The sequence below is a fragment of the Acipenser ruthenus genome, chromosome 6 (genome assembly GCF_902713425.1).
Source record: "Acipenser ruthenus chromosome 6, fAciRut3.2 maternal haplotype, whole genome shotgun sequence".
Taxonomy (NCBI): domain Eukaryota; kingdom Metazoa; phylum Chordata; class Actinopteri; order Acipenseriformes; family Acipenseridae; genus Acipenser; species Acipenser ruthenus.
This window is the reverse complement of record NC_081194.1, coordinates 56,338,953-56,361,516: the sequence shown is the minus strand read 5'-3', so window position 1 is coordinate 56,361,516 and position 22,564 is coordinate 56,338,953. Positions and strand designations below refer to the sequence as shown.

The 22,564-nt window shown below is 38.5% G+C and overlaps 1 protein-coding gene across 1 annotated transcript; it reads left to right on the top strand.

Moving 5' to 3' along the window:
* Positions 1-1,114: 1,114 nt before the first annotated feature.
* On the top strand, positions 1,115-15,317 carry LOC117411412 (glycine N-methyltransferase-like). Its single transcript, XM_034018908.3, has 6 exons — positions 1,115-1,477; positions 7,914-8,041; positions 8,568-8,681; positions 9,283-9,425; positions 10,383-10,507; positions 12,248-15,317. Exons 1-6 carry the CDS (start codon positions 1,272-1,274, stop codon positions 12,417-12,419), a joined length of 888 nt encoding a protein of 295 aa, XP_033874799.1. The 5' UTR covers positions 1,115-1,271; the 3' UTR covers positions 12,420-15,317.
* The last annotated feature ends 7,247 nt before the right edge of the window (positions 15,318-22,564 follow it).

The following is a 22,564-nucleotide window of genomic DNA, read 5'->3' as shown; positions in this document are numbered from 1 at the left end:
AAATTTAGACTTTCTGAGTACCTGTAGCCTACTAAAAAAAGTAAGTGGCTGAACACTGAGTAAAGACATTGAAAACCTTTTCAACTTTTGTTGAAATTTTTGTAACAACATAAGTGTCAAAGTAAAAACATTTCCTCCAAAGAATAAACACTTTGAAGAGGGATAACCAAGGTTTCAAAATACATTTTGGTTCCTTGAATTAGCAATAGCAGTGAGTAGCAGCATCCTTATCACCAGTGTGCATGTAAACGCAAACTTCATGAAATTAAATAGAAAAAATAGAAAAATTGTAAAATAAATAAATTAATTAATAAACACATGATAAATGCACAGGTCGGGACAGTCCCGATTTCCTAGCAAATGTCCCGCGTCCCGCGTCCCCATGAATCGGCGGAAAGTCCTGATATTTACCCATAGAAAAAAAAATAATTTATTCTGCACAGTATTTAATTTAAAAAAATAAATAAATAAATAAAATAAAATAAAATAAAATAAAACATGCTGTGCTCTTCGTGCGGCTGACACGTCTGCTGATCACTAACTTATACAAAGGTATGAACGCATCATTATGTCTATTTTTACTGTCATGATTATAGTGACGTGTTACGGGGATACGTCCATATGATAATGAGTGGGTTTTTTTGCGTATGACTCCACCCATGTGTATGAATCGTGTGATGTAAAACCAGCAAATTTGTTATAATTATTCTAATTATTTTTCATCCCCCAAATGCCAGGTAGAAGTGTTATAAGCGGTTTAAACCACTTCGGGTCGTGCGGTTCGGATGATATATATCACTTCTGGGGTGGTTATATCATGGGAACCGCACGGCCCGTCGTGGTTTATATATATATATATATATATATATATATATATATATATATATATATATATATATATATATATTAAAGCACGCAGTGTACTCAAATACACTGTAACTCTGCTGTGTGTAAACAGGGGTGTGAAATCTGCGGTAGGCGTGCGTTACTGAGACCGACTTGGAGCGTCCTTTTTCTTCTAACCAATGACAACAGAGGCGTGCACCAGTGCCAGTTTTTGATTCGCTGTAAATTCCTAACCAACCTGAAATGGTATAAAAATAAACAAAAGCAGTGCTGGTTGTAGGGTTATAGAAAGTGAGTAGGTAGAAATTAAGAGAGACCAGTTGAAGACATTTGTAGCGTGGTTTAAAGGTTGTTTTTGAACCCTTTTCATTTTTTGTTTGGCATTATTATTTTTAATAGACATTTAATTACATTATTTGGCAGGCATGGTAGACAGTGTTTACAGGACTCGTTCTCTGGGGGTTGCAGCTGTTGGTCTGCCGGATCAGTATGCTGACGGGAAGGCAGCGAAAGTGTGGCAGCTGTATATCGGAGACACCCAGAGCCGGACCGCCGAATACAAAAGCTGGGTGCTGTCGCTTCTGAACAAACACGGCTGTCAGGGAGTGCTGGATGTAGCATGCGGCACAGGGTACGGTGCAAAAACGAGTCATGTCACATGAAAACTATTATTTATTAATTGTAATTTGTTATTGTACTCTACATACGTGTATAGCCCCTCAGCTAACATGCTTTCTAATACATTGCACTGTTATTTGGCTCGATAGCCGTGTTTTACAAGTACTGTACTATAGTTACAGTGCATGTACCATGGCATAGCAGTTTGATCTGTTCCGGGTAAGTATAGAGGTTCGGTAGAGTTGTAACTGTGGATCTTTTTCAAGCATGCATACATAAAATGACATACATTTGAAATGTTAGAATGGGCACCCATGTTACATGTTTAAAATGTACGAATAAAAAAACACAGCCTGTGTTGTCCCAGAATAGATAGGATTAGAACTATAATATTGTGTGTGTGTGTGTGTGTGTGTGTGTGTGTGTGTGTGTGTGTGTTATAATGTTGGTATTTAAGGTGGGCCAAGCATACGATTATTCTAGTATTGTTTACGGATTGCCAATGCTTGTTGTTGGTTTTAAGTCTTCCGTGGGCAGTGCAATCTCAGTTGTGCGGGGGATTGATTATTTTAGCTGTTTCTTTTGAGATGCTTTATAATTATCCCCGGGATATGTTCCTATGTATATACATACAGTAATTCAGTGTCCGTCTGTTTATACAGTTGTGGTGAAATTTGTTTTTGGACATTGTTTACCACAGGTTATTTACAGAATTAGAATTTAAGAGCGTGGTACAGAGTCCATTACCCAGTGATAATCCCGGGGGGGGGGGCTAAACCTCTGGGGAGTGGAGCCAAGGAGAACATTTTTGGGTTAATAAACTCTGACAACCCAGAGCAACCTCATTTTTACTTTTTACTCATGACTGAGAAATACTAAAAATATATACATCGCTAATGTAGCTGATCCTGTATATTGTGCTGTGTTATTGTGAGTGTTTTATATGAGAAATCACTTTAAACCAACGCATGCTAAATTATGCCACACAGGGTACACACGCGAAATAACGACCGCATTTGTTTTAGAAGTAAATGCATTATATTACCTTATTAAACTAAAATTAAATGAGCAAACACACATTTGTTATGTTTAAAATGTGTATACGATTTTCCAATGTGTAAAATTGCATATGAACTTTCCAGTTAAATTCCAGTTAATAAAATGATGTGTTGGAAGTCTAAAACATAAAAAATAAAAAATAAAAAATCTCCCTGATGCCTGATTTTAAGTGATGAGTGATAAAGCTTAATTAAAAAAAAAAACAATTGGGTGTAGGCTCTGTAGAACAATAAAACATACTCATAAGCTTTGGGCAAAACTGTCATACATCACATCCATTCTTATAATCAATTTCTGCAGTAAATGTCCATTAATACTGCCAAAAACTTAAGGTACAATTTCAGTAAGTTTCAGCATTAAGGAGTTACACTACCCTAGGATAATTAAATTAAATAAACAGTATCCATACTGAAAAAAAAATGAAAACAGCCATAGATATACACCTATCCTAGACCTGTATACAGGTCTGCAGTGTTGAAATAGTTAAAACATAAAATAGCTTTACATGATTTGCCTATTATTAAACAGCTATCTACCAGTAAAATGCATTACACACATATTGGTTACAAATCAGATAAGCTACTTATTTAAACAAAATGTAAATTAATATATAAAAAGCACCAGAACACAAACCTGATAAAATCAAACTCGTAAAAAGTAAACTGATTTGTATGCATTCTTATAATTTGCATCTGGTTCATTTATTTATCTACATTCCGAAGACGTAACTCCCTGGACGCCCGCTCGAGTTTTTATATTATTACTTAATTAGTTAGCAGACATTTTTATCCAAAGCGACTCACAGAACATTAAACAAAAGTATATAAAAATGCAAAAACAAATATATACACATATATACAATATATAAAAAATACATTTAAATGAAGGAAAATACATAGGAATTTACAAATAGATTGAATAAGTTGGTTTCGAGAAGACGGTGGAAAGCAGTAACAGATTGAACAGTCCTGAGGATAACCGGTAGTTGGTTCCCCACGGGGGGAACAAGGGAAGAGAACAAGTCAGCCAGTAGATGATGAATGGAGAGGGCAATAGGGAATATAAGGTGACACGAGGCATTGAGGAAGGGCCAGTATGATTAATTTTAGCCCAGGTTCATTCTTGCCCCTAGGCTAATCCTCACAACGGGGATGAGAATTAGCCCAAGCTAAAATTTTCAGATTTGGCGTGAGCATTAGGCTGTGACACCTGTCGTGTAATTCAGGGTGCTCTCGGTTGGTTACTAGTGATGACGTTAGGACATTGTTACAAATTACCAGAGAGAGAAAAATACTCGTCTCTCTCTTGCTAGCCTGTAAACTAACAACAAAGCTGTGTGCAGTGACAGTGCAGATTAAGCAAAAATGAGTTGATTAAACGAGTATCGCCTGGATTGCGCCAGCTACCTACACAATCTGCTTTATGTTCTTAAACAAAAATCTGGGATGGCTTAAGCCCCCCCAAGCCTTTTGGCAGAACCGCTCCCTGCCTCATACTAATATGTATTTATATAGATATTTTTTAAACAAATGTTCATACCAGCCAGTGTTGTGCTTAGTTTTTGGTTTTACCATTTGCCCTTGTTACTTTCAGGGTGTAGGTCAGTTAGTTAGTCAGTCTGATTGCTGGCTGATTATTTGATGTTGCCGTTCTGTACAAGGTTCCATGCTTGGGTTAGTTCACCTCATTGCACTTCAGCGCCCCCTACTGGCCAGGCAGAGAGTTACAAGCCATACTGTTTTTCACTTACCCCCGGCCCCCCTCTTCCCCATACACATGTTTTGTGAATTGATAACTGCAAATTTGTCCAGCTGTAGTCTACCCACCAATGATCACCTTAACATAACCATTTTAAAGGCAAGGCATGCAACTGTAGAATTGAATCCTCCTTGACTGAACACTGAGTGGTGCGCAAACTGTTGTCATCAAAATGAAAATGGAAAACTTAGTGAAAAGTTTGTTGACTAATCCGTTTAGTGCAAGAGACTTTGCAATAAAAACAGAAATGATAAAAAACGCAAGGCCAAAATCAAAATTGAAAGTAGTAAGTACTTGCAGAAAAGCAGGTAAAGAGTTGAAACGGTATTTCAGCAAAGCGGTGTAAAATTGTGAATGGATCTGTGGTGTTTGGTTTATTGAATCGCTATTATTAGCCTACATTATATGAAACTGTTTTATCTGTCATCTAAAAGTCAGAACAAGCAAGGCATGTGATAATACTATAAAATATAATCAAAATGCGTCTTCCTAGTTCCTACATTTATATATATATATATATATATATATATATATATATATATATATATATATATACATATATGTATTTTTTTTAACGTGTATTAATTGTGTGGACTTTCTTTGTGCTATTACTCATGTCATGCTGCGCTAGCACTGCATCGGGTCGGTGACTCGGGTCCCAGTATCCTGCTCTGTAGTGACATCGCAGCCGCATTCTCGTGGTCCAGCCCCAAGTCATGCTGCTTTCGCTCTGCTCTGCTCACCTATCACTTTGAATAGGAACTGCTCACTGGAGTGACATCACAGCAACGCGCAGATAATACAGCCCAAGTCATGCTGCCTGAGAGTAGCATGCCAGCCTAAGCATTTTTTTTAATATCAGTCACGTCTGTCAGGACTGGCCGTTATGTCAATTGAAAATAAAACAAGCTTAGCAAGCTAAAAAGTCGGGAGAGCTTTCATGACGCTGTTATAAAAGAATTTGTAAAGAAGGAATGTCGGCTGGATTTCATCTATAAATAGGGTGAGTAAACTTATATATTTTTTCAATTTCTTGAGTTACATGTTACATTCATATATTACTGCATGCCCTACTTGAAAACCCACAGCACGCCACTGCATTTCAACTAGACCCAAATCCAAGTAAGATGAGGTAGGTGAATCCATGTTCGGTGTCGGGACCGGTCTTGGTTCGATAATCATTCAGGGTAGTCGTGCTGTATGGTCAAAGCCAAATCAGGAAGTCCTACAAAAAAAGGGTCAAGGCCTGATCGGGTAGTCAAATGTTCAGGATCGAAAATGGAATCAGGCAAGTCAGACAGGCAAGGTTTCATTCACGGTAATCAATTCAATATTCTCTTTCTCTTTCTATATAAGCAAAAAAGCAAAATGCAAGAGAAAGAGCTGAGCTGTGACCAGGTTTAAATGGGGAGTCAATGATGATAGGCAGGTGAAATTAGGAAGGGGTGAAGCCCTGTCTCACACCCCCTGAATAAAGTTAACATTAATTTTGAGCCTTGCAGCCGGACAGAGAAAAAACAGAGATTACTAATACACAAGATACCTGCGTAAATTATTTGAAAACTTGTGGCTTTCAGTATTAAAATCCAAGTCAAAGTAGAGCACAGAATGAGTCGTTCCAACTACAGAAATACAGAAATACACACGCACATTCTTGTCAAAACCCAGCCATAGTATGGGAAAGGGAATGTACTTGTCCAGTATCCAGTTCTTGATATTAGAACTACCTTGTTGTAATGTTTTGCTCTGATCAGGTAGCAGCAAACTGAGTAGTCAGGCTGTTTCCAAGACTGCTATAAAATGACTTGAGTGGGGACAGGTGGACCCTAATAAAAGTTTACCACTGTATTTTTGCAGTTTTCCCATGCTTTCCCCATGGTTATACTGAGCATTTACCATACTTCACTATTCTTACCTATGCTTTACTGTGCTTTAACTTTGCTTTATTACACTTTGCTGTGCTTTTACTATGGTCAACTTTTATAAGGGGAATTATGGGTTATCTCCAGAATGGTAACATGTTTAAAAAAATAATGCAGCCATCTATGCACGTTCTTTAGCCCTGCAAATTCCTGGTATGGAATTTTGTATTTTCACTGCTGGTAATATCTCGGTCAAGGTCTAAACCAGATGCTGTCTGGGGTTTTTGGCAAAATCTCTTTATTTTATGTGGTCTAACCTGCTAGCTGTGTGTGTGTTTGTGTGTGTGTAAATGTTTGTGAATTCTCTGGCAGAGTTGAGGAAGGCAGTGAAGCAGGTGCAAGTGCTTTTCTTAATTTGAGACGGCACTGCTTGTGTTGCAAAAGCAATGGCTAAAAACACATCTGCTCTAGTTATTAACCCATTGGATGAGGCATGTGCTCTGGTCTGGTCTTCCTTGGAATCTGTGGCACGTTCCAGAACGATTAGGCACCTCTCCAAGTTCAGATCTCAAGTTCAGATCATGTATTTCCTGAAGTGGAAGAGTATGTGGAAGTACAAATGTATATTATTAAGGCACTTCTGGCAGTATGGAAAGTGCAGTAATATAATAATATATACAAGTACTGCAATATATTGAAAATATATGTAAATTTACACCTTGTTTCATAAAAGAAAAAAAAAACATGAGCGTAGCAACCGCCTCCTTTTTATTTCTATTTTTTATGTTCTTTATTTATGCAGGGGAAGTCTATACCAGTTTCATATCTTCATTGTAATGGAAAGGCACAATCTGTACCCTTCACTTTGGCCTGGGACCAAAGATGGCTGCCATTCTTCACGCTTTGAGATACTGTACTGGCACTAGTCTGGATCAGCATTATTTGTGCTCCTAAAAACTTGTTGTTAAAAATGTTATTTCAATGAAAAGACAAACTTTCATACACATTTTCAAAACTTGGATTCTATCATGAGGTCATCATGGTTGTACTAGGCAGTACCACTACATTTTCATGTTGGAGCATGTAAACAGTGCTAATCTTAAAAAAAAAAAAAATAATAAAAAAAAAAATTATCAAAAAGTAATGCTGGGACATGTACTGGAACAAACACGGAAATATTTGTATTATTTTGTCATATAATTTAATAACTGCATCAAAAATGTATCATGCAAAGGAAACCAATGCATAAACGGTATAATAAATAAGACCCATTCTCCTGTACAGAAGCGTGTTTCTCTTGTTTCTTTAAGGGGTTATTTGATAGGGGTACCACAGAATTTTTGCATTTTTACCATGATTTTCCCATTACCCTGGTTTTCAATGTTTATTAATATGTTTTACCATACTTTGCTATTCTCTACAAAGCTTACCTATTCTTTGCCATACTTTCACTGTGCTGTATTTCACTTTGCTATGCTTTTACTATGGTAAAATTTTACCATTTTTGATTTTTTTTTTTTTTTTACTGTACTATTGTATAAAGCTATTGTTTTTTTTTAGCTCATTTAAAAAAAGTTCATTGAAATACACGTTTCTTTTTTAAAAGAATGTTCAAATATGAAAACCCCATGTTCATCCCAGGACTATAACAAGTATTTTTACCTAAAGATGTAACTGTTGACGGTGGTTCCAGAGTTTTAGTACATGATGACAAAAGGCCTGTCTTGAGCAGATGAGGTCTAACTGTTCTGTTGTGGTTATTGTGTCCAGGGTGGATTCCATCATGCTGGTGGAGGAAGGTTTCACGGTGACGAGTGTTGATGCCAGTGACAAGATGTTGAAGTACGCCCTCAAAGCCAGGTGGGAGAGAAGAAAAGAAGAATCATTCGATAAATGGGGTAAAGCATCTGCTATTGCAGTGGAGCTGCACTGTGTCTTTCAGTGTTTATAAATGTTTATATATGGAGCCCTGTCAGCTGTAAAAGGATATAACTGGTGTATCAAAAAGGGGAGTGTAAGGTGATTATTGCACTGGGGCTACAGAACCAAGCAGGGCAGCAGTGTGGAGTAGTGGTTAGGGCTCTGGACTCTTGACTGGAGGGTTGTGGGTTCAGTCCCAGATGTGGGACACTGCTGCTGTACCCTTGAGCAAGGTACTTTACCTAGATTGCTCCAGTAAAAACCCAACTGTATAAATGGGTAATTGTATGTAAAAAATAATGTGATATCTTGTAACAATTGTAAGTCGCCCTGGATAAGTGCGTCTGCTAAGAAATAAATAATAATAATAATAATATGTATAATTGCTAATAAGAATGCACTAGCAAAGTAACACTTTAGACTGGTACCAAGGTAATAATATTGAATGCCTGTTTTACAAAGCTGCTCTGATCCAATTGTGTCCCTGTTTGTTTCTCTACTCAGTGATTGAGGAGGCTAACTGGCTGACTTTGCCTAAAGATGTGCAGAAGCCAGGCACAGGCTTTGATGCTGTTATTTGCTTAGGAAATTCATTCTCCCATTTACCAGATTTCAAAGGTGAGGTGAAGAAAATAAGCCTGAGGTTTCTCCAAGTAGTTTAGTCCTGCATATTACATTAGAAAAACTTGAAGAATTTACAAACTACCAAATAACAACAAAAACCGATAACTGGAAATATTTAATGCTAACACTGCAAGACATGTCCCCATCAGCTGTCAGTTGTTGCCTGTTTTATTATTATTTTTTAAAAGCAGTGATAAGGCTAGTGGCACAAAAATGTAAAAAGTAAATCTAGGGTAGTTGTATACTGTAGGTGTTGTTTTAATACAGCTCTCTGGGCTTATCAATGATCCAGAATGTGTGAGTACAAAAATCATAAAAACTGTGATTATGATGAAAAGTATGTATACATCAAAGATCAAAAGTATTAAGTTTGTTGTAAACACTACAGAGTGTTCTGTCACTCTTCACTGTTCGTTAATTTTTTAAGAACGTTATCAAAGGTAATGTTATTTAATGTGAGAAAGTATAGACTCCTATAAATATTTTATTTGTCAAATTGTCCCTAACAGGGATCTCTTTTAACAGGTGTATACTGTAGATGTAAGTCATTGTGATCAGTCTTTAAATTACTAGCATCATTTTTATTTACTTACAGGTGACCAAAGTGACCAGAAGTTGGCACTCAAAAATATTGCCAGCATGGTGAAGCCAGGCGGTATTCTGATTATTGACCACAGGAATTACGACCACATGCTGAACACAGGCAGAGCTCCTCCAGGCAAGAACATTTACTACAAGGTAATGATGAATACCAACAGAGGAACGGGAGACCTTACTGATGATACCAGATACACTGAACCATCTTCATATGAGGAACCAGCACTTTCTTTGATCGTATAGTGTTGTACTTGACAAACCAAACAGAGAACCAGAAGATTTGTATTCTTCAGTGAAAGGGGAAGCAGTGATAATTTTGTTGTACTTTTTTAAACATGTTTTTTCATGAGCAGTGCCCCCTTCCCAGGGCTGTCTGTTTCTCATTTCTAATGCTTGCTGCCCTTGTGTTGGTTCTGCTATAAGGCTTCAAGGCTGCACCTGCACAATGTTGCCCATTATCAAGAATGGGCTGATAAAGGCTACAAATTGTGGCTCCCAATCAGTTTATGGGAGAAAGGAAATGTGTGTTGTCTGCTGTCGTTTATGTTCACTCCACTGAATAACTATTATTTTTACTTCGAAGCTGTCTGTCTTTTTTTATGTTGACTTGCTGGTCTATGGGAGAATTATCAATTTAACATTCTGTTAAAATATTTAAAGTGGTTAGAAAATAATGTGATATTACTGATAAACAAATGTAGTAAACAGATACCATATTGTAAGTTAATAGATCTCCTGTAGGGTGTATCTTATTGTAATAAGAGATGTCATCTCTTGCGAGAGAACCAGAACTCAAAGCTGATCTGCTCAAAACTGTGGAATAATTTATTTTAAAGTAAGAAACCCCCTACACATGGCGTATTAACTAATTACAAAACACAAAACTGATATTGCCCTCAAACAAAATATTACAAAAAATCTTGTTGTTTAGAACCATGTCGTATGTTATATGCACAGTATGACAACTAGAGATAAGATGTAAATTCTTATAGGCGATTGATTGATTTCTCGTGATTTTTATAATTAATTTTTATTACAGCTTTTAAATTGATAAATAGTCCCCTTAAACTGTAAAGTGGTCTCCTCTTTCGTTTTCAGAGTGACCTGACCCAGGACATCACCACCTCAGTGCTGCTGGTGGACAACAAACCACACATGATCACCCTGGACTACACCGTGCAGGTGCCACCAGAGCAGGGCGAGGAGGGCTGCCCAGAACTGAGGTAACTTCAGCACGGGAGCAAGTCATTCTCCTGTGCTTGGGGAGGGGGGTCTTTTGTAAAATGTGTTGTTCCTGTACATAATGTGTATGTATGTATTGTGTGTGTGTGTGTGTGTGTGTGTGTGTGTGTATACACAGCAGTGTTCAAAAAATTTGGAAACAACAAATGATTTACAGCGAGACTAGGGGTGGGGGATTGTATTTCCCTTTTTTCTAAAGGTCATTTAAATGTGTATTTTTACCACCTTCAGACACTTTATCTCCAGGAGTTCCACAGCTCTGCTTTTGCATGCACGCGATATCCTGGAACCTCGTTTCCATCGCGTGTGGTTTATGTATCATCATTCACAAATGGAAGAAACGTCTTCTCAGAATCTGGTCCACTTGAGCTAGAATGGTGAAACCAACTGTTTACCTTGCCACTGCTCCTGTGCAATTTCTGTCCTTTTGAGGTTTATTTGGAGGGGAAGTCAATCTTATTCATGGCTCCTTTGCTCCGGGGCCACGTATTGCACCTTTTAACAAACTCTATTCACATTACAAAAGAGCAGTGAAAAGGTAAACCCTCACCAATTCTTCTACGTATTAGGCAACATTTTTGGAATCTATGTGACAGGAATACAAGGAAGTATTTCCTTTTTAAAAATACCATAGGGCCATATTTGCATAATGTTTACACCAGTCTTTAATTATCGAAGATGAAAATTCAACAGTAATGTACAAAACTGAGAAGCAAACAACTTGAGATTTAAGAGACTTCCAATTACATTAATTAGGTGTTTGATACCAATTTAGTAAAGCCAATAGGTGTTTTTTCCCCTTTCAAAAAACAGGAGTTAATTAATGACTGGAGTAAACTCTTTGAAAATATGGTGTGACAGGGTACTCGTGTCACGTATGTGGGTAACCACTGATATGCAAGACAGAGAGACATGGGAGATGGAGTTGAAACACTGGCACAGGCACGCAGGATTTATTAACACACACACAAAAAGTAAACAAACCCGTCATGTGACGCTACCAGCGACGGTAACACACAGAGGACACATATAGCAGGCTGTACAAAAGGCAAAATAAAACACAGTACAAAAACTACAAATAAAAGGTGCCACACAGGACGAGCACTAGCCTTACTAAACGAGGCGTCCTGCTCCCGCTACACTACATAACCCTCGCTATACATTACTTGGGATCAGTATCCCCAAAACTAACCTACGTATGAGCCAGTATTCTTACAGTGACTCCTGCTTCTTCATACGGCCCTGTCTGGGCACTGCCTTCACAAGCACCGGGTTGCAGTTTTATGTTGCTGTACGCAATGTACGCAGTGCCCCTCTGTGTAGCATTGTGGTGCAGTTGCTCAGAATGATCCCCACCGTATGTTTTTATGTTGACAGACACTCAGTCGAGACCCGCCCACCTGATGATCACTCGCTGCCCTTCCTCTTAGCCAAACTTAGCAGGCAGCGAATCTCAATTGAACACCCATCTGTAAACAATCATTCAATCAAACATAACAACTCCAAATAGTCACACACAATAAACCCATTTCCACATATAAATTACACCAACACTAATTTCCCCATGTGCAGGGCAATCGCCCTGCTACACATGGCCTATAATGTTCTGAGGGATTTAAAACCCTGTACTCCTTAAAGTGCTAAGAATGCATGCATTCAAGTTGGTCTGAATAGGGAATTGTGCGCTTCTCAGACTCCCTTCCTGAATCTTGTTTTCACAGTAAGTTCCGCCTGTCCTACTATCCACACCAGGTGGACAGCTTCAAGGAGCTGCTGAGGAACGCCTTCCAGGGGAAGTGCGAGCAGAGCGTCTACGGAGACTTTAAGAGCTACACCCCCGGTCAGGACACCGTGCCCTGCTACTTCATCCACGTGGTCAAGAAGACCGCCTAGACCAGGAGGCAGGCAGGCAGACAGACAGACAGACACCTTTCTCTTACTCTCTGAATAATTCTATCCATCTGTACATATTCTGATGTCTGTCAGCTATTGTGGGCTAACGAGCTCAAGCCCTGAGGTAAAACTATTAGAAACCATCGGGTTGATTTTACAACCTCTACAGGTCATTATACACCACTGAGAAATCATCCTTGATTATATCAACCACCTATCTGTGGTTATCCTGGGATTACCCTTAAAATAATTGGTTTATACCATTCAGTGCACTTGCCCCAGTGTCAAATAATTCAGCTAATGCTTTCATCAGTATTGGCTGAAAATGTTTGTGTCTTACAGTTCTTCCTCTGGATTTATGATTCAGTTGCATGTCAAGAGCTTTATTATAGTAATGTGTTGTGTATCCAAAGAGATTCTCGTCTTGCTAACAGCAGTTGAACTGCATTGCAACTGCATGATTACTGCAAATCAATCGACGATGCAGTGCTTAAAAAATGCAGTTGTCGTGGCTAACAGCACCCACAACAATAGATGATTCACTGATACAACACTTTCCATTCATAAGGGATGGGATTGATTGTGAAAATTGGCTTTGTTGACAGTACTGAGTTTAACATTTCAGCCCTTTGCATTATGAGCAACACTGCCAACTAGAGGATTAAAGCTGTAACATAAACTAGATATTTGATTTTACATGGGTCAAATATTGTCCTCAAATTCCACTTGGTGGGGGAGAAGGAGGATTTGCATTCTTCCAACATTTTTGGGGGGGTTAAGTGGGGGATGAGATGGATATTAAAGCAAAGATAAAAAATAATGTTGATGTTAATGTCCTGCAACACCTTAAAATAAATAAATAAATAAAAATACATGTATGCATGAAATTAATTTAATTCAGAGAAATATATTGTATTGGCAAACTGAAATCTGAACCAGTATGTGTGTATGTATGTATGTATGTATATATATATATATATATATATATATATATATATATATATATATATATATAAACAATAAAGTTTGTCTGTCTGTTCCTTTATGCATTCAGACCCCGCAGGAGCCAGTGCAACCAAACTTTGCATGGCCTCCTCTTTCATCCAGGGGAAGGTCGAGGGCTATGTTTGGATCCAAAATTTTGACCCCCGGGGTACTTTATTTAGTAAACCCATTGCTGGGGTACAGTAGCCATGTATCTCAAATTAAAGAAACCCACAAAACCAAAAAATAAATAAAAATAACAAACATTTAAAAAAAATAAAAAATGGCAAAAACCAAAAAAAAAAAAAAAGTTTTAAAAAAGGGAAAGGGGACACCCAAGATCGGTAACTTATAGGAAACCATAAGACTACCGTTCCCCAATTTGTCATGCATGAAATATTGAATTTCCCTGGGCAACGCCGAATACTTTACCTAGTATATGTATATAAAATTCTGCCACTAATCACAGAACGTCTTACCAGATTTATAAAACCTGTCAGCGCAGCTGGAGAGCTATAGAGGCTAATATTGACATGATACACTAACACATAGCCTCCACCTCCAAATACACAATGCAAACCACTATGCTACAAGAAACCACTGTCATTAAGACTATAATTGTCTCAAGAGTCTCATTTGAGGTTCTCCATGCTGATTTAGTGGCTGACGATATCATTTTTTCTGGGCTCTAGCTGTTTGTTTGTATAATTACAAAGTAACAGTTTAAAAAGAATCACAAATAAGCTGTTAAGATTTTTTTTTTTTTTTAAACTTGGAGAATACCCATTCACACGTATCTTTTTGGCTTGAAGACTATTAAGTAAGTTGTCATCTCATGATAAATGATAACCAGACAAGGTATTTAGTTATAGTTTGCATTTTGCTCAAGTGCTTGTCTGAATGTTACTTTTGTCTGTGCGCCGCAGTCATTATTCTGATGGGTCCTTCCTTTTCTTGCTCCAAACACAGATTCATTTCACTCGCCTTGTTGCAGACAATCAAACCCACAGCTTCAACAGCTAGCCAGGCCTGCCACTAACCCCTCACAAGCTTTCCATGTCCAGTTGTCGTAGCAAATACGCAGTTTTATAAAATATGTAGTTAAACCCTAACCTCAAACAAAAGGAGAAACAGAATACAAGTTACAGAGCTGGCAAAAAACAACTAAGGTGCACAAAGGAGCTCTTAACCTCCTGGGTTATTTATTTGATTGTGTTATGTTAAGTATCCTATTGTAGACCATTCCCAGACCCCTCCTCAAAGCCAGTAAAACCACTTGGGATCTCTGGAGCTTACTGTTAGTTGTGATGTGATTCATTTCTTATAAATACCAGTCCCTTTCTCTTATACACTGGCAATGAAACAAGATGAAACATTCCCACTGTAGTTTTGCAAAGTTTGACGTGGTTTGAACGTTTTTTTCATTTGTATACTATGCTTTTGGAGAAAGGCAGATTTCAGTCTTTCAATTGATGTATTTCCTGCTTCCCTGCTTTGTGTACTAAACTTCAATGCAGAGTATAGTTCAACGTGTCTGCATCATGACACCTTACAGACAATCCTACTTGTACCATCACCATTAGGCCACATGCAAGACGATTCTTGATAAATAACCAAATAAAAAATGGAAACCTCTTTTAATGGGTCATTTTACCTTTTTATTATTATTTTGAGGATGGATTGGGAAAAAAATGTATTTAATATATATTTTTTTTCTTTTTAGAAATTGTAATTGTTTCAGGTACTTTTGATAACGCTGCTATGAAAATGACAAGTATGTGTTGTATAAATACATTTATGAAACCCATTTCAAAGACTGCTTGGATATGTTGGTTTTATTAAAACATATTATTTACAAATCATTATTCTGTTTGGAAGCTATCAATTTAATAAAGGCAAATGCATTCTGAAGAATCTGGTAAAACCGTATTTCTTATATCTGGCTGTCTGTATTGTCTTGTCCTGAAGGGGGAGCCAAATGCTTACAATTTAAAAAAAAATGTTTTGGTCTCCTGTAGATGCAATTGACACCAACAGTCTAGGGTGTAAAATGTTTTGCCTTCAAATTTTAACAATTCAAATGATGGTCATTTCAAATCATGGTCTTATAAGCTGTTTTTCAAATGATGGTCTTATAAGTACACCTTATGCACACTTTAAATAAGACATACCACCCATGTGTACAGTATTCAATACCTGATAGCTTGGCAACTTGTAATTTTAAGATATAAACGTTGAGAAGGGTAATTTTTTGCACACAATTGATTTACTAAGGATTTGCTGACCCCTATTATGTACTGTGTACCCAATTTTGGGAAACTCTATAAAGGTTTATGTACACACAATAAGAAATTAAAGGAAAACATTCCTCCTGTTTGTGCTCAAATTGTGCTCAGGGATGTCCTGTGATTTTTCTCTGTACAGTGTGAGACAAGTGAAGCGTCTGCACCATCTAGTGCTCAGCTGTATATTGCCAGCAATACAACAGTAAACTTGCTTTCAAAATACTGTAGATCAGTGCTGCCCAAACATGGTCCTGGGGGGCCCTATCCAGTAAGTTTTGTAGGTCACCCTCGCTAATTTCTAAAGACTGGGAACACATGGAAGTTATTGATCAATTAAGCAAATAACTTGTTCAATTAAGGGAACTCTGGTCATTGGGCCAGTTTACATGCTGGGAAAATGTCATGACTTGTTTACTGTCATGACTTATTTAAGGTGGTACGGTCTGGATTACAATTTTAGTTAGTTTTGGTTTATGTTTAGTTTATGTTTAAATACAAATAATAAAAATCAAATACAACATGAAGTTTCAAAGCAGGAATTGTTAAATTAAACAAACCAAAACTATCTAAAATTATAATTCAGCCGTACCACCTTAAATAAGTCATGACAGTAGACAGATAAGTCATGACATTTTCCCAGCATGTAATCCAGGCCATTGAGGGCTGAAAAGGGTAGTTAATCTTTTGTACCAAATGATCTCGAAATTACTTCATTTAATAAATCACCTGCTTAATTGATCACAATGAAATTGTTCCAGGTGTTAAGAAATTGATGATTAAAGGTTACCTATAAAAACTGCTGGATAGGGGCTCTCTAGGACCGGGTTTGGGCAGCACTGCTGTAGATGCTAACATTTAGGGGTAGGTATAAGTATGCAGTGCAAATAATCGAGAACGCAAAATTGGAATTGCATTACGGCTAGGCAATTATTTTGCACTGTGCCCTATGTAAGTTTAAGAGCAATGCAAATTACTCAACACGAACAAATATGATAACGAGGGTCTCAATGAGCGCATCGTCTATTTAGCGGCCGCACTTGCAGCCCAGAGGTGACGGAGTTAGGAGTACTGAGAGCAGCAGGCGCTGCATGACATTTGTGGAGCTCGAAAATACAAACCAAAAAAAAAATATGTCAGAGGAAGGGCAACACAGTCCTCTTGGCGTACAGAAAAGAAACGTTTTCTGAGAAGGAGCTGAGAGTCCTTACAGCTGAGATTACAGTTGTTTGGAAAAGCCTCAGTCAACATCAGTTATGCTAGTATCCTTAGGAAATGATATGTATTGGCCTGCATTTTTTAACATGACATCTAGAAATTTGCCTAGCACTCTGGAAAAGGTGGATTGGGCTATCTCTCCAGACATTCCAACTGTGGTCTGAAAGGAACCGGAGGCTAAGTAGTTCAGAGAACACAGCACTGTCACATGTGCAGGGATAGCGGTCCCTAGATTGATGCTGGGGTCTAGCTCATCCCTCATTTCTGCTATTAGATGTAGGATGACCTGCGGAGTGAGACAATAACACTTTAGTACCACATCCTCCAGCATCCCAAACAAAGTGACCCTGGGCTTCAATATGTAGGGTCTTCTTTATCTTGCCCTTCTCCTCTGAACGTGTTCCTGCCTCTCCTCAACAAGAGCCAAGTGTCACCGCATCACGAAGTGTTCCACAGCAGCCACCCTGAAGCCAATGACAGGTCTCTGCAGGTGTGTGCTTTTATACAGCTCTTAGTTACTCGCTTCTACAATGGTTTGCACCTTGTAAGAAGAGGTGTAAAGTTTTTGGAGGGTCAGCAACTGCCTAAGTACAAGGCAAAATCCTTACATCACATTATAATGTTTGTGCCCGGTTAGTATCCAGATCCTGCCCAATTCCATGCTCTTTTCTTCATTTGAATGCATTTCGATAACATTTCAATGGATTAATGATGGCAAAGCGCAATTTTGATAGCGGTTGCAGAACGCCAGGTGAACACCATTCTTTACATACGCTGCATTTTTAGCAGCCTGTAAAATCAAACTTTACGGCTGCTAAACACGATTATGTGGGTTTTGCACTGCAAATCACTTTATGCGTAGCCTTACATCTACCCCTTAGTGGCTTCTAACATTGTTTGATGAACATGTACACATATACTCATAATTCCATAATTGGTACTCCCTTGGACTGATAATGTACAACATATTTTAATTTATGACATAACATGAGGGTTAATATGAATGTATTTAAGTGAATCTAGTCTTAACAGTTAATGGACAGCATAGCCATTGGGCCACAAATATAGAAAGCAGATGTAAACATTTTGCGTAGGCTTTTAGTGCAAGTCTTCCCTTTGACAGCAGCCTGGTGTTAATGATGTTGTCCGATGCTTGCCAATGTGTTTCTAATCTGTGAAATACAGAGAAAAGTGCAGTTGTATACTCTACATGATAAGGGGATGCAATTCCTTAAGTTAACTCACTGTTTTATAATCAAAAAATCAACACCCAGCTGTTTTTCATTACTGTTTAATGTTATTTTTGGCATGCAGGAGAAAAAAGAGAACTTCCTGTCTGGTTGTTATTACCTTCAGTTTATTTACTCGGTCCCAGCCTGGGTAGGTCTACATGCTAACTGGAACTGTGGTAAAGTTGAGAGACGGTTAGGCACCTATGACTAGAAGTGTATGTTGATCCATCAGACAGTCTGCTTTTATATAGCAATATACATTTGTTGTTTCTCTTTTAAGTTTTAGCTTGGACGACAATTGAGTCATTTGTGTGTGTGTGTGTGTGTGTGTGTGTGCGTGTGTGTGTGTGTGTGTGTGTGTGTGTGTATGTGTTGACGGCACGTCTGTATCAAACTCTTATGCTATTACTGTAAATCTACAAGAGCTAGGAATGGAATGTGACAAATCTGCAAGACGTGTTTCAATGGCTACTAACATCTAATAGAAATTGTGGAAGTGAAACACTGTCTTGAATATGGAGGCATCTCCCAACCCTATTCTGCCCGACCTAGACTATTGTCTTGCCAATAGGGACTGAACTGGCTTGCAACTAAGAGGGAGATGCAACTTTTATATATTACAGAGTACACTCCCGTCACATGAGAGACAGCTGTTTACATTAATGTGTGTGCTATGTATCACACAGTCATCAACGTGCTTGAGCCCTGTCCTGGAAGGACCTCCGCTTGGAAAATGTGAGAGGAAAATTCAGCCAACAAGCTCCTTCAGTCCTTAGATTCCTCCCAGGCAGCCTAAGAGGCAATGACTGTGTATCTGTACCTGGGCATGTAGTTTCTGTATTAGTTTTATAGTGCAGTTTAGTGTTTTGTCCTAAAGAGAACAAAAAAACACAACATCCTTTTGGGAATTAAATATGTTTATGCACACTTCTTCAAGCAGTTTTTAGGAAAATAACGGTTACATTTTATTGCTGTTGTAACCAGGTGAAATGTAAAATGTATTAATTGCTTGTGTAATAGAGGCTAAAATAAGGCATAATGATATTGACTGCACACTAATGATCTGTTATAGGCAATTAACAACAATTCTATTCTCTTTCCATGGGGATATAGGGGGGTGTCTTTATGTCACCCTTATTTTGCATACATCTGTAATATTCTGTAATACAGTGGTCATGGTCATGATCAGCTACTTTCTCATCATACTGCTTGCTCTAATTTTGAATTTACAGCCATGGCAGGGGACGTATGTTACTTGTTGTGTTTGTTGGTACTGAGAAAGAAAGACACTGCCACTTCATGCTCCATGTAACTCTCAGTTCCTTTATTTTCTTGTTGCAGCCTACTTAACTCAGGGAAGTCCCTCCCTAGGGGTGGGGCTACATAAGTGGTGTCATCTACCAGTACAGTGGTGTCATCTACCATCTCCCCTTATAACAACAAGAGGGAAAAAAAACAAACATTATCTCTCTCCTAACCAAACATAACCACCTTTAACTATGGAGGCCAGGGTAGACTGCCTGAGCCTTCCAGGCTTAGTGAGATTATTCTGCCTCTTTGTTCACTCACTTGCATTTTAACTATTTTCCTTTATAAGTTCAGTCTTTTAGGCGTAACAGATGCGCGGCCGGATCTTGTAAATGTTCTTTGCATCTGAGTCTGGGTTTGTGCTGGCACAGCTGGCTGAAGATCAGCAGGTCTATGTGGCTGTGTCCGAATTGTTTCCTCTGGTGGGTAAGGCACATCCATGTCACTCTCTCTCCTCCTCTTTCCTTTCTGCAGAAATTAAGCGCACTGTATCTCGCCTGTTGCGTCTTATTATACCTTGCGGTATCCTCATTACATATGAGATTGGAGCATGTTGTCCAATCACTGTTGCAGCTATTCCTTGGTCAGAAATTCAAACATTGTCCTCTGTGGTGAATGGTGACAAGGATCATGCGCTTGCTTGCTCTTAGCTTTGCTGCAACTTTAAAATTGCACTAATGTTTCCTTGTTGGGAAGGTGGGGTTGGAGTAGTGTTGACAATATTGGAACAGTTGTTCTCAGCTTTCTGCCCATCAGAAGTTCTCCTGGGCTGTATTCACTTGCTAGTAGTGTGGATTGATAAGCCAATAGTGCTTGATAAGGATAATTTGCTTTTGAGAATAGTTGTGGGTGTCGTGGGCTACTGGTAAGATGTTGGAAGCCGTATGCTTTTTCAAAGTTGTTGATAAGGTGGAACTGCTGTATTGTGGTCCGTTGTCTGTCTTGGGAACTCCGTGCCATGTGAACACTACTTTCGGTGCTCCACAATGGCTGTTGAGGATGTTGATGGCAGCTTGTCGACCTCCACATAGTGGGAGTAGTAATCCACAATGAGGAGGTATTGATGTCCCTTAAATTCAGAAAGATCAGTGGCAACCTTCTGCCATGAGTAATCTGGAAAACTGGAACCTTGTAGGGGTTCTACTGGGTTTCTCCGGATTTTTCTTCACACATCACATCTGTCAATCAGAGCTGTTAATTGTGTGCTAAGGCCTGGCCAACAGATTGTTTGTTTGGCCCTCTGCCTGCACTTCACATTGCCCTGGTGTCCTTGATGGAGTTGTTCCAGTACTGTTGGTCTGAGAGACTGTGGTATCACTAGCCTGGTTCCTTTTAGAGGAGGCCAGAAGGGTCTCAGTTCATCTGGTCCTTTAATATGTAGCAGCCATCCATGTTGACAAAATCTCGTGACTTGTTTGCAGATGGGTTCTTCTAGCAACTTCTCACAGATCTGGTTCAGTCTGCTTTGTGAAGCTGGAAACATCATAGATACATGAGATTTGAATCACTATTGGTGTTGTCATTTTGGCAAGGCAGTCTGGACAGTGCATCTGGCACTGAGATGCCCCTTAGCCCAAAGGATGAGGCATTGGCTGCAACATTGGTGTCCTTGTTTGGATAAAGAAAATGCTGTGTTGACACAAGCTCTGCTTTCAGCGATGAGATTGCACATTCTTGTGCAGTATCCCAAGACCACAGATCTTTCTGTGAGAGAAGCTCAAGAAGGAGTTTGTTTTTTTTTCTGCCAGATCTGGAATAAATTTGTTCAGTTGGTTAGCCAGTCCTAAAAAGCTATGCACTTCTGAGATGTCTGTGGGCTTTGGCATGTTTTGAATGGCTGACAGCTTGTCTGGGTCTGGTTGTATTCCTTCTGAGGATAGCTTGTGGCCCAGAAATCGAACCTCTGCCTTGTTGAACTCACACTTCTTCACATTTAAGGTGATTCCAGCATTCTGTACTCTTGTAATTGTATCATCCAATCGTTGGTCATGCTCCTCGCATGTGTGCTCAAAGATAAGGATATCATCCATGTAGCACTCAATTCTGTCTAAGCCTTCCAGGACTCTTTAAGTTAAGTAGGGGACTGTGGCACACAACCAGGATTTCCAAACAAACAAAAAAAAACATTAAAGTATGTATGATTTCTTGAAGGTTATAATTGTATTATTGGGTGTGCCAAACTGCTGTCTTCTGAAAGAAAATATGACAAGCACCACACAAGTTGTCTGTGTTCCCAGTGTTATGAAGAATTGTTAACACCTACAGTAAAAGCAGGATCTGTTTGGTGTAGCTGCTGTACATGTGCATGTCTCTCCATGGGAACAGCCCTTACAAATATTGAAGTCTAATTTTGCAGTTCAAAATTGTGAACAGCTTTTTTTTATTATTTTACTATCTTTGCTTTAACAAGGTTTCAGTATGCTGTACTACACTTCACTATGTTTTTACCATAGTACCTTTATTGTTTGAATATGCTGCATACAATGAGCCATTTTGTTACATTCACCTCTTGTGCAGTAACAGGCAGCTGTTTATACTACCTATTCAATAACACCATAGTATACTATATATAATGTTATTGCTGTATATGACTACACTGCACCTGTAGGTAACACACACTCTGTATATAACACAAGTACACTTAAATCATGCAGCCATTCTCTTATTGTTACAGTATAATGCAGTAGACATTTATTGTATATATCTTTATGAGTTTATTTATACCTGTGTGTGCTTGTTTACCACTTTTAGATATTATTTGTTATTTTATATACAGGGTGATTCATAATTCGCGCAACATTGTTATAATGCATCATTTTCTACTTAAATGCTGACATTATTAAACAGTCCTCTGGTGGCCAAACTGTGCATACCAGAATGTCACTGTCATGGACTTTTTTCCTTTGCATATCATCCTCCACGTACCCTCTGGTTTTTGCGATGCTCTGACAACGTTGTGGGATTTATGTATCACCTGGCCTGCATATTATATGACATAACACAAGGAGCACACAAAAAGCACTGATGCACAGATGGTAGGAATCACAACTGCTCTGGTTATCACTTTTCCAGCTGGTGTAATTAATTGGTAGTTATGTTTTTAAAAGGGGGGTACAATAGG